The sequence below is a fragment of the Nuphar pumila genome, chromosome 15 (assembly GCF_984573655.1).
Source record: "Nuphar pumila chromosome 15, dmNupPumi1.hap1.1, whole genome shotgun sequence".
NCBI classification, from domain to species: Eukaryota; Viridiplantae; Streptophyta; class Magnoliopsida; order Nymphaeales; family Nymphaeaceae; genus Nuphar; species Nuphar pumila.
The window spans coordinates 10169883-10183457 of record NC_143263.1 but is presented as its reverse complement, the minus strand read 5'-3'; the positions used below and the strand labels follow the sequence as shown (position 1 = coordinate 10183457).

Genomic DNA, 13575 nt, shown 5'->3' with positions numbered 1-13575 from the left:
ATATTGTCTTGGATTTTTTCGTCCGTGGAAACCAAGATCAATGCCAACATCATCAAGTTTAAAAGGGCCTCCGAAGCTTGGTTATACCTTGAAAAAATGTATATGTCAAGGGATTTGTCTCACAAATACTACCTTCAAAAGAAAGCCTTGACTCTTCAACAAAATGATTTATCTATTCAGAAATATTTTGCCGAATTATCATCTATTTGGGACGAGCTTGCCATGCTCGAACCAAAATGGAGCGGAGAAGCTATTGAATTAAGGCACAAACAACTAGAGGAAGATCGGTTCTTCAACTTCCTAAATGGTCTTAGACCTGAATTGGAGCAAATTCGGTCCTCCCTTCTATCGGCTTTTACCTCCCCATCTATTGAAGATGTCATCACCAAGCTAAGTGGTGAGGAAACACGTATGTGGATTAGTAAAAATAACCCAAGCATTCTTGCTACACCTTCTCAAAATGACTATGAAGGGGTCAATGCCGTGTCAAGACCCGGTAATAATTTGAAGACCTAAAAACCGCCTCATTTCAAAAATCAAGGGCAAAATGATCGATATGGCAAGAGAGATTATAGCAAATTAACTTGCCATTTTTGTAAAGAACCGGGACATATCAAACCCAATTGTCCCAAATGGAAGAAATTCCTCGCCGCGGCTTTAGCATCCCAATCGGAGGAACGACCTTCAACATCAAATGAACCTCTTTCGCTTCATCAAATTATGGATGCTCTTCAACCTCTTCTCAAAGGAGGCACTTCTGGAGCCGCTATGTCATCTTCTTCTTCTCTTGGTAAGACATCTTGGCTACTTGATTCTGGTGCTTCGTTTCATATGACTCAAAATCATTGTTTTCTTTCTAATTATTCTGAAAATCGTCTTCCATCTTTTGTCTCAACCGCGGATGGAACCCCTCTTGAAATTAAAGGAATGGGCAATTTTGAAAAACAAGACTTCTTTATTCCAAAAATTCATCTTATTCCAAAACTAAACTTAAATTTACTTTCCGTTTCTCAACTCTCGGACTATGGTTGCGATATAAAATTCTCTTCTAATAAATGTTGGATACAGGATCGCCAGTCCGGGAAATTGATTGGGGAAGGCTCTAGGAGAGGAGACCTCTACTATGTTGATTTTCTTAAAATTCCCAAGAATCAATTTTGTAATGTTGCTCAAAACAAAGATATTCATGTATGGCATAAGAGATTGGGTCATCCCAACATTGTTAAAATCTCTTATTTGCCTTTTATTAAGCATCTTTGTAATGAAAATTTTGTTTGTAATGAATGTATTCTTGGAAAAATGAGAAGTCTTCCTTTTCCTCAAAGATCCATGTTTACAACAAAACCTTTTGAAATCGTTCACTCCGATGTATGGGGTCCAGCTCCGGTGATATACAAGGGAGGCTTTTCTTACTATGTTATCTTTGTGGATGATTTCACTAGGTTTAGTTGGATATTTTTTCTTAAACATAAATATGAAGTCTTTTCAACTTTTAAAACATTTCATATGATGGTTTTAAATCAATTCAATGGAAATTTTAAAATTTTTAGAACCGATTCGGGTGGCGACTACCTTTCCAATGAATTTAAAAGCTATCTTGAAAACTATGGAATTCTCCATCAAAAGTCTTGTCCCAAAACCCCCCAACAAAATGGGTTGGCTGAACGGAAACATAGGCATATTATTGAAACCACACGAAGTTTGCTCATTTCTCAAAATATACCGAAAAAACTTTGGGCGGAGGCCGTTCTTACTTATGTCTATCTCATAAATAGACTTTCATCTAAGAACTTGAACAAGATTTCCCCGTTTGAAAAATTATACGAAAAAGAACCTGATTATAGCAGGTTAAGGGTTTTTGATTGTAAATGTTTTGTCCTTACTGATAAAAATGACAAACTCTCCCCTAAGGCCATTCCTTGTGCCTTTCTTGGTTACTCTGAAACTCATAAAGGCTTTCGCTGTTATGATGTTAAGAGTGATAAACTTTATGTTTCCAGAAATATAAGCTTCTTGGAAAATGTTAGTGGTTTCGAAAAACTTGAAACTAATAACTAGAATATAGACTATTCTTTTTTGTTTGATTTGTTAACTGAAGATGATGATACTAGCGATGATGAAACAAATCAAAATGATGAAACTCATACTGATCAACCCATTGATGAAGAACCACATAGAGATCCTATTACCTACTCTCATAGAGATAGGAGTACTTTTAGAAGTGCCCTCGAAAGATATGATAGTGAGTCTACCCCTTCAAGTGAAGGAAATCTTCGTAGGACCGAAAGATCAAGAAAACCCCCTTCTAGGTTCATCTCATATGAGTCTTTTTCACCAAAATATAGAGCCTGTCTAAGCGCCATTCACTCGTACATAGAACCTAGGGATTTCGAGGAAGCACGAAAATACCCGAAATGGATAATTGCTATGAATAATGAACTTGAAGCCCTAAAGAAAGCAAAAACCTGGGAGTTTCAAGACCTTCCTCAAGATAAGAAAGCAATAGGGTGTAGATGGGTATTTAAAGTCAAAACTAAGAGTGATGGGTCTCTTGAGAGATATAAGGCCCGCTTAGTTGCAAAAGGATATGGTCAAAAATATAGGATTGATTATGAGAAGACTTTTGCCCCCGTTGCTCGGATGGTCACCGTCCGATGTCTTATAACCGTTGCTTCAATAAATAAATGAAACATCTATCAGATGGATGTTAAGAATGCGTTTTTAAACGGAGATCTAAACGAAGAAGTATATATGGATGCTCCTCCTGGAATGAAGTATCCTAAAGGAAAAGTGCTTCGTCTTCGGAAAGCACTTTATGGTTTAAAACAAGCTCCCAAAGCTTGGTATGATAGGTTTAACTCCGTGATGTTAGATAATGGTTTTTCCTCATGCTTTACTGATACTGCTTTGTTTGTTAGAAAGTCTAATGCAGGGATTGTTATTCTGTTGCTATATGTGGATGACATGCTTATTACTGGGAGTGATTCTAAAGGGATTAAAAGCATAAAATCCATTTTAAAGGATAAGTTTGAAATGTCTGACTTAGGCTTTCTAACTTATTTTTTGGGTATTGAGGTAGCTTACTCTCATAGAGGATATTTTTTGTCTAAAACTAAGCTTGCATCTGAGATTATTGACAGGTCAGGCATTACAGATGATAAAATTTGTGAAACTCCTGCTATAGTAGGAGCTAAAATGAAGATTGATGATGGTGTTCCTCTCTCTGATCCTACTCCCTACAGGCAACTAGTAGGATCGTTGATGTATTTAAGTATCACCAGACCAGATATCTCTCATGCGGTGCATACGGTAAGTCAGTTTCAGCATGCACCAACTTCTGTTCACATGGGTGCTATCTTACGTGTCGTAAGATACCTAAAGCACACTATTAATAAGAGAGTTTTTCTGTCTTCTTCTTCTGAGTTAAGGTTAATTGCTTATACTGACTCTGATTGGGGAGGTGACCCAAATAACCGTCACTCCACCACTGGTTTTTGTGTTTTCTTAGGAGACTCATTAATCTCATGGAGATGCAAGAAGCAGCAAAAGGTGTCTCTATCATCAACTGAAGCCGAATATCGTGCCATGGCAACTACTACCATGGAAATTGTTTGGATTCACCAATTGCTGGAAGACATGAGAATCACTATTGAAGGACCTACCAAGCTTTGCTGTAACAACAAAAGTGCGATTTATATCGCCAAAAATCACACCTTTTATGAGCGGACCAAACACATAGAGATGGATTGTCATTATGTTCGAGAGGCGTACCTCAAGGGAATCATTGACCTTCCATATGTCACGTCCGAATATCAATTGGCGGATTTCTTCACCAAAGCCTTGTGTGCTCCGCGTTTCAACTTTCTTCTTAGCAAACTCTCGGTTATCCTGCCCTAAGTTTGAGGGGGGGTGTTAAATTATGTACCTTATCACCTAATGTAATATATATATATTTTATATATATAAGGTAATACATATACATATATTAATATATATGTATATGTATCTACTTTTTATATATATAAAATATATATATTTCTTATTATTTAGTCATAGGGGTAGTTTCGTCTTTTCTTCCATTTTACGCACATTCACCTTTTGAATGTGTTTGTAATTTCTTTTTAGTTTTTCTTTTTCTTTATTTTTATTTCTTTTATTTTTGTACTTAAAGGAACCTTGGGGGGCCCACTCAAATAGACGTTGGGCCCCTCCAACGGTCACATTTGTGACCGTTGGAGGGGCTCCAACGTCTATGAGTGGAGCCCCTCCAAGGCTCCCTTTTGGGTTGTTATAAATAGGGGCTCTCCCCTTGTATTCTCTCATGGCTTTGAGTCAAAGCCCAAGTTCTCAATAAATTGATTCCATTGTTTTTATGCCTTTGTGCATTTGTGAGTTATTTGTGGGTTGTGCTTTTTGTGCACAAGTGTTCTAAAGTGTTCTTATTGTGCTTTCGTGGTGGGTTCATTATCAAGAATATTAAGGTCTTGATATTAGTATCTTGTTGGAGATACTTTCACACTAACCATACAGGTTTTTTTACCATGATTTATTTACCATATTTGTTGGTTTAATCATCTATAAAGATTGCATAATTCAATTTCTCAAGATAGTGAAAAATTAATGGCTCATGAAGGATGGTTAAAAATGGTCCAAACATCATGCTGGAGTCAACTTAAGCATATGAAAATTGTAAATAGATCACGCTAAACATGATCCAAAGGTTATCATTTGTTTTTGGATATATATATATATATACATACATACGCATATATATATGTATGTATATATATACATGTATATATATGTATATATATATATATTCATTTATTTCAAAAATTGTTCATTCATTTACGTAGTACTCTTGGGCAAGATCAATATGTTTGCGATAAAATAAGCAAGGATTCTTCTTCTTAGGAAACTTTTGAGATTCCTTTTAAAGAATAATGGAAAAAAATTAAATGTGATTTGAAAATGCAATTTCTTGAGAAAATATTCTGTTTGTGATTTAATTGAATAAATTTATCTTATTTTTATTCATAGTAACATTTTCCTATAGAGAGCATTTAAAAACATAAGTACTGAAAAACAAAAATGGCAATATTTGTGAACTGTGACTATGGTTGGTAAATGATTGCTATTTAATTTGTAGTGTCATGGTTCTGCAGCACGGGTACATTTCATAAACTACTCCATGTGATGGTTTTAGCATTTGCTGCAGTTCTGTGCTTGTAATTTTCAACAGGGGCTCCGCCTGTTTGGTAGGAGCTGTTAGTGCTAGTCACTATGTGTTGGGACGTTGCAAGTTCAAAACCCAATGTTATGTTGTGTAACTGGTGGGGTCTGCCTAACCCCAGCTTGCCTATAAAAAAAAGGATAGGTCTATGTCTCTTTCATCAATGCACTGCGTCTGAATAAATCCGAAGTACTTGTTATCAATATCTGCATTAATGGAACCTAGTTTAGCTTATTCAATGGAGGAATCCTTAAGTATAGGAAGGAGAATTAAAGAGTGGAAAGAATAATAATGGGTTGATAATATTTATTTTAAGATTCTCCCAAGAGCTCCTGCCAACATTTGTAATGAGATATTGCGGAAATAAAAAGAGTGCATACAAGCACTTACAACAATGAATAAAAGAGACAATATCACAAGTCCACAAAGGGACAATACAAGCACAAGCCTTTAAGAAGGCAACAATGTAAAAAGCCTCTTATTGAGAAGAGAGAAAGCTCTCAAGGATGAAAATATACAAGGGGATCACCCCTATTTATACAAAAGGGAGAGGAGAGAAGAGAAGACAAAATGCCTCAAAAGGGGAGCCCAAAAGGGGGCTCCCATGGAGTCGTTGGGAGCCCCCAACGGTCACATTTATGACCGTTGGGGGCTCCAACGACTCTATGTTGGAGCCCCTTTTTGTTATTTAAAAAATACAAAAAATAAAAGGAAAAAATAAAAAAAGAAAAATACATTTTAATGAAAACTGAAAAATAGTTGTTTTCTAAAACAACTATGTGAAATTACAAAACTACCCCTATCGGGTATTTTGTAATATACAGAATATATATATATATATATATATATATATATATATATATATATATATATATATATATATATATATATATATATATATATATATATAGTAGATACATTTTAACACCCCCTCTCAAACTTTACGGGGAGATGACAGAAAGTTTGCCAAGAAGAAACATGAAGCGAGGAGCCGGAAGAGCTTTAGTGAAGAAGTCCGCCAACTGATATTTTGAAGTGACATATGGAAGAGCAATAGTTCATCGCAAGAATTCGTCACAGACATAGTGGCAATCCATTTCGATATGTTTTGTACGCTCATGAAAAGTATGATTGCTCGCAATATAGATGGCACTCTTGTTGTCGCAACATAGCTTTGAGGCTTCGGTGATATCAACTCCCATGTCTTTAAGCAAACTGCGAAGCCATACAAGTTCCATTGTCATGGTTGCCATAGCCCGATACTCAGCTTCAGTGGATGATAGTGAAACTTTTTGCTGCTTCTTGCATCGCCAGGCAATCAAAGAGTCTCCTAGAAAAACACAAAAACCAGTAGTTGAGACTCGATCATTGGGATTACCTCCTCAATCTGCATCAGTATAAGCAAGAAGATTTAAGGAAGAAGAAGATGATAGAAATAGCCCTTTATTGATGGTATTCCGAATATAGCGGATGATTCGGAGAACAACACTCATATGCACAGTTGTAGGAGCATGCTGAAATTGGCTAACAGAGTGAACCGCATGAGTGATATCTGGTCTGGTGATGGTTAAATAGGTAAGAGATCCAATAAGTTGTCTGTAAGGTGTAGGATCTTCCAGAAGAACCCCATCCTCCAACCGCAATTTGGCATTAATAACCTCGGGAGTCTCTACTTTCTTATCATCAGAAATTCCAGACTTAGAACATATATCTGCAGCAAACTTCATCTGTGACAAAATATATCCTCTAGGAGAATATGCAACTTCAATTCCAAGAAAATATCTGAGAAAACCTAAGTCAGACATATCAAAATTATTTTTTAACATATTTTTAACATTAATAATGCTATTTTGATCATTCCCAGTGATAATCATATCATCAACATAAAGCAACAAGATTACGATACTAGAACCTGCATGTTTAACAAAAAGAGCAGTGTCAGTATAACAAGAGTGAAATCCTAACTTTATCATGATATCATTGAAACGATCATACCAAGCCTTAGGAGCTTGTTTAAGGCCATATAATGCCTTCAAAAGCCGAAGAGTTTGACCTTGCTTAATATTTATTCCGGGTGGCGGATCCATATAAACTTCTTCACTTAAACTTTCATTTAAAAAAGCATTTTTTACGTCAAGTTGATAAATAGGCCATTTTTTGGTTGATGCAACAGCTATTAAAGTCCTAACACTGGTCATTCGAGCTACGGGAGCTAATGTTTCTTCGTAATCAATGCCATATTCTTGGGAGTATCCCTTAGCAACTAATCTAGCTTTATATCGTTCTAAAGAGCCATCGCTTTTAGTTTTAACTTTGAAGACCCAACGACAACCAATAGGTTTTTTGTGTGAGGGTAGATTAACTATTTCCCAAGTATCGGCCTTTTTTAGCGCATTAAGTTGAACTTGCATTGATTCAACCCAATGAGGTATAGATTTAGCTTGATTATAGTGTGCCGGTTCAAAATAAGAGTGTAAGGTTATTAAACATGCCCGATAGTTGGGAGTTAAGGAATCATAGGATACAAACCTATTTGGGGGTATTGATATTCTAGAAGAATGCCTAACTTGTGGTTCCTCAGAAATTTGAGAGTATTTTTCGAGGGCACTAATAAGATTTTCTTGATTTCTTCTTGAGTAAACATTTATCCTGGTATCGCTATCATGATCATTTATATTAGAATCACTATCATTTGAGGGTGTTATGTCAAGAGGGGATACCTCACGAGAATCATCAATGTTTTCAAGAAAATCTTCTTGTATGTCATCAATAAGATCATATAAGAATATATAGTCAATTTCATTTGTTTCTTCTAGTTTATCAAAACCGTTTTCTTCTTCTAGAAATGTTACATCTTTTGAAATATATAATTTATCATTCTTAAAATCATAACATCTATACCCTTTTTGATTTTCACCATATCCTAGAAAAACACATTCAATTGCTTTTGAAGATAACTTATCCCTTTTGTGTGATAGGACAAAACATTTGCAACCAAAAATACGAAGACGATTGAAATCGGGTGAAAATTTAAAGAGTTTTTCATAGGGAGAAGCATTTTTTAACTTAGAAGAGGGCATTCTATTGATTAAATAGGTTGAGGTTAAGACGGCTTCGGCCCAAAAATTCTTTGGAATATTCTTAGAAATAAGTAATGTTCTAGTGGTTTCAATAATGTGCCTATGTTTCATTTCCGCTAGGCCATTTTGTTGGGGAGTCCTAGGACATGACTTTTGATGGCAAATGCCATTTTGGGTTAAATAGTTTTGGAATTCGTGAGATAAGTATTCGCCACCGGAATCGGATCTTAAAATAGATATGTTACTTTGAAATTGATTTTGAACCTTTTTATGAAAATCTTTAAAGAAAGTAAATACTTCTGATTTATGACTAAGGAAATAAATCCAAACATACCGAGTAAAATCATCAATAAACGTAACATAATATGAATAACGCCCTTTAGACATAACCGGAGAAGGCCCCTAAACATCCGAATGCACCAATTCAAAAGGCCTTGATGAAAGAAAAGTTTTAGTTGGAAATGGAATAGACTTCATTTTTCCAAAAATGCAATCTTTGCAATTAATTTTTTTTTCCTTACAAAATTTGTTTCCAAAAGGAAAGAGATACATTTTGGAATAACTTGGATGACCAAGTCTTTTATGCCAAGTTTCCATGTTTTTTTCTTGGACATAAGAACAAAAAAAGTTTGTAGGGAGATCAAGATGGTCCATATAATAGAGGTCTCCCTTTCTATGGCCTTGCCCAATCCGCTTCCCGGACCGGAGATCCTGCACAAAGCAACCATTAGATGAGAAAGATATTTCACATCCATGGTCGGCAATTTGAGAAACCGAAAATAGGTTTAAATTTAGTTTAGGAACAACTCTTACTTTTGGAACACAAAAATTTTGTGAATCTTTAAAAGAGTCAATACTTGAAATTTTTAAAAAGGTTCCATCGGCCGTAGAGACACAAGAGTCCTTTGAATTGGTGCAAACATCACTAAGTGCATTTTCATGAGGGGTCATATGAAAAGAAGCTCCGGAGTCAAGGATCCAAGAATACGTACCGGGTGAAGATGATGAAGCAATAGCCGCACCTGATGTGAAAGAAGAAACTTTTAGCATTTGTTGGAGAGCCATAGATATTTGTCCAAGAGTTTCTTTGATGTCATTGTTCTTGCCTTCATCTTCTTTGGTGGTGGTTTCCTCAAGAGAAGCCACTTTAGGCTTGAAGGTTCCAATAAGCTTAGGACAAGCGGGTCTAATGTGACCCGGCTCATTGCAATAATGACAAACAATCATTTTTCTTCCTCCATTGTAGTTTCCTTGTTTCCCAAAATGAGGAGGCTTATAGGTTCTAACATTATTACCCGGTTTGGATACGGCAAGGACTTCATCAACATGCTTACTCATGCCAAGCCTTGTCTCCTCTTGAGTGATTTCGGCAATAGCATCCTCAATAGGAGGAAAAATAGATCTATGGAGAAGTGAAGATCTCACTTGCTCAAATTCGGGACGTAGCCCAAAAAGAAATTGAAACAATCGCTCTTGTTCCATTTGTTTTTGTCTTAAATCAATATCTTTCATAGAAACCCATTTTGGCTCCAAGAGAGCCAATTCATCCCATAGTGGGTTTAAAGCACTATAATAGTCTTGAATGCTAGAATCACCTTGCTTGGTGGTTCTAATCTTTTCTTGCAAGAAGTATGCTCTTGCAAGATCCTTTTGGGTATACATACCCTTCATAAAGGACCAAGCCTCATTGGCTCTACGAAATTTAGCTATATTAGCACATACCTTAAGCTCCACATTATTCATAAACCACGCAAGGATTTTTGCGTGATTGCTTTCCCAATCTTCCACTTCCTTTTGATGACTTTCAATGGCATTGAGGCGAGCATCTCCTTCAAGAGCCTTTTCTTGACCTTCTTCAATCTTCGTGAGCATAAGCTTAGGTTCCGGAACGGAACCCATGACAAAACCCCAAAGCTTCTTCCCTTTGAGATTATTTTCCATTGCCGATGCCCACATCATATAATTCTTTCCATTGAGCTTGAAAGAAAGGTCAATCTTTGTCTCCATGATGTTGCCAAGAAGTGAGAAGATATCTACTAGATATGAAAAACACGAACCACACCTTTCCTTCAAGAATCGAGTGGCTCTGATACCATGTAATGAGATATTGCGGAAATAAAAAGAGTGCATACAAGCACTTACACCAATGAATAAAAGAGACAATATCACAAGTCCACAAAGGGACAATACAAGCACAAGCCTTTAAGAAGGCAACAATGTAAAAATCCTCTTATTGAGAAGAGAGAAAGCTCTCAAGGATGAAAATATACAAGGGGATCACCCCTATTTATACAAAAGGGAGAGGAGAGAAGAGAAGGCAAAATGCCTCAAAAGGGGAGCCACTCCAACGACTCTATGTTGGAGCCCCTTTTTGTTATTTAAAAAATACAAAAAATAAAAGAAAAAAAGAAAAAAAGAAAAATACATTTTAATGAAAACTGAAAAATAGTTGTTTTCTAAAACAACTATGTGAAATTACAAAACTACCTCTATCGGGTATTTTGTAATATACAGAATATATATATATATATATATATATATATATATATATATATATATATATATATATATTAGATACATTTTAACAACATTATCCCGGCACACACACACACACGTGTGTGTGTGTGTGTGTGTGTTCGATACTCACACTCTCCCTCTAAGTGTATAACAGTCTGAACTGTTGATGCATATGGATAAGCAAACCGAAGATGAAGGATCATTAGAAAACCTGAATACAGTAATAGGCTGGGGTTAATCTTTTGTAAGAGTAGTTTGTTTCCCTTGTCTATTTTGGTGTCTGATCTGTCATGTCAAAAGGTAAGTGCTAAATGCGTTATGCATATTGTGAATTTACATTTCTTTATTGTTAGGCTTATCCACTTAGCGTTCCTACTCAGTGTTATACCCTCATGAGTCGTGACATGATCTCAGTTTAGCTTTGCACTGGCTGTTGTTTCCAATCTTTGTAGTCGTCCACTGGTCCAAGTTGACAACTTCTTTAGCCAATTAGATATATTACTTTGTGCCATGGAGTTTATGAAAACAATCCACTTGACCTATTTTTTAGATGACAATGATTTAGTCTTTGTGGATTTTTCTATATCAGGTTTCCCAAGAGGAGGCTGAAGAAGAAGACGGTGATGCAATTGAGAAGGTCTTGTGGCACCAGCCAAAGGGAGTGGCACAGGATGCCTTGGCAACTGTCAGTTCATTGCAGCCAATTGTGTCAAACTTCTTGTTAGACTCTGAATTGGACTGGGATAATATGGAATTCTTCATAAAATGGAAAGGCCAATCATATTTGCACTGCCAGTGGCAACCACTATCTGAACTTCAAAATGTATGCTTGGTGATTGCTCTTTATAGCTATACTGCTAGTAGTAGTAGTCAGAACCGGGATTCCTGATCAACTCGTGCCATTATTTGGTTATCATGCTTTCTACATTTTTAATAACATTGCCCTGTATTATGTGATATTTGTGCAGCTTAGTGGTTTCAAGAAGGTTTTAAATTACATGAAGAGGGTAAAAGAGGAATGGAAGTTTAGGAAGGCATTATCACGTGAGGAGGTAGTGGAGACCTCCCTTTTAATTTGGCTGTGAATCAAAATGTTTATTTCTGCCTTCAGCGAGTGCATATTATGTAAACAATTTGCTTTTCTATTGTTACATGCATTCACTATCTCTGAGCTCAATAAGCCCCTTTTCTTTCCATTTCTGTTTGTGCTTTCCAATTGTTTGATTGTGATAGGTTCTCCTTGTATAGTTTGATCTTGTTTTGCATGCTTGCGTGGAGCAGTGATGATTTGATGTGCCTAGCAGGGTGGTATGATCTGAGCAACAGTCATTCTTTTGTTAAATACTTAGTTGAAGCCATGAGTTTAGAATCTGGCAATATGCTATTTCATTGACGAAATGGAATACATGTGGCAGGTTATGCAAGCCACTTGTTTAAAGTATTGTTTTTTATTAGATGATATGTGATATTAAGCCTATGTCTTGACTATAGTAATCAGGAGGGCATGTGTGAATGTGAGTATAAGAGCAAATGATAAAAAAGTGGATCTGCATAGGAGCATCCACTGATACACATGAGGTCAAATGAGATAGCTAGATGGTTAAGGTTGCATTATCATAAATGGGGGGTCTTGGGTTCAAAACCCATGGACATACACACACAACGACATAAAGGGAAAATATCAAAACTAATGAAATTGAAGAAAATTCTCTATTGGATCAGTGTATGTGCCTATGCGTATGTTTCTTGCTAAGGTTGGTACATCAATCTTATGTGTATCAGCTTCCAATCCCTATTTTGGAATCCTTTTGCTCTTATAGAATGCACACTTCTCCCTTGAGCAGGTTACTTAACAACATGGTTGGGTATAACACAGAACTAGGTATCTGATCGGCCAAGCTATATATATATATATATATATATATATATATAGAGAGAGAGAGAGAGAGAGAGAGAGAGAGAGAGAGAAGCGTCCAACCAAAAGAAGCTCTAAAATCTACAACCAATGATGTTTGGACGGCTCTCCTTCTCCAATGTTTGAGTGTTTCATCAGACCAGATCTACTATTAATATTTTCATTCTTATGTTTTACATGATTTTACAACATATAGACATGTTTTTCAAAATGCGAAAAATCAATGGCTCACAATGCATTTGTAACTTTACAATACAAGCAGTTAACTTTTAGCACTTTAAAAAATATGACCAAATATTGAAAATCATAATATAAAACGTGTTTCTTACTAAATAAATGATAAAAATCCAACATGTAGGGTCCGATCAATGAAAAATTCAATCATTAAAGAAGGAATTCTATCTGATCATTGTTGGTTGTAGATTTTGAACCTTCCTTTGGTTGGACGGTCCCCCCTTCCTTATATATGAAAAAACTAAAAAGTGGACTGAAAGCAGCCGATCTGAACACACAGATCGGGTGGTGTGCGTGCTGCAAAAAATCGGTGACCTTTAGCAGGATCTGATGCTCTATGTGGGTTAATGTGAATTCACACCTTATATACCCCAATGAAAACGGTCCCAAACCTACCCAATGAATTTTTTTTGTTGTTGTTTTCAAAATTCTGTCTGTATAGATGTGTTCAGCATGATTGATTTACTAGAGATCGACACTTGGATCATGAATTTTGGATAGAAAAATGGTATTTGGAGCCTCAAAACTTTATAAAAATTGTATGCCATTGATTTTTGAAACTTATAAAAATCTATCCATGCATTGGTATCAAATGC

At 36.0% G+C, this 13575-nt stretch overlaps 1 protein-coding gene across 2 annotated transcripts in view; it reads left to right on the top strand.

Moving 5' to 3' along the window:
• Window positions 1-13575, top strand: part of LOC149814445 (protein CHROMATIN REMODELING 5-like) — a 77909-nt gene that overhangs the window by 18704 nt on the left and 45630 nt on the right. For both annotated transcript variants that reach the window (XM_089989420.1, XM_089989419.1), the window contains exons 5-6: window positions 11420-11653; window positions 11799-11882. In XM_089989420.1, the coding sequence (XP_089845546.1) occupies window positions 11420-11653; window positions 11799-11882 (318 nt within the window). The remainder of the gene's footprint in view (window positions 1-11419; window positions 11654-11798; window positions 11883-13575) is intronic.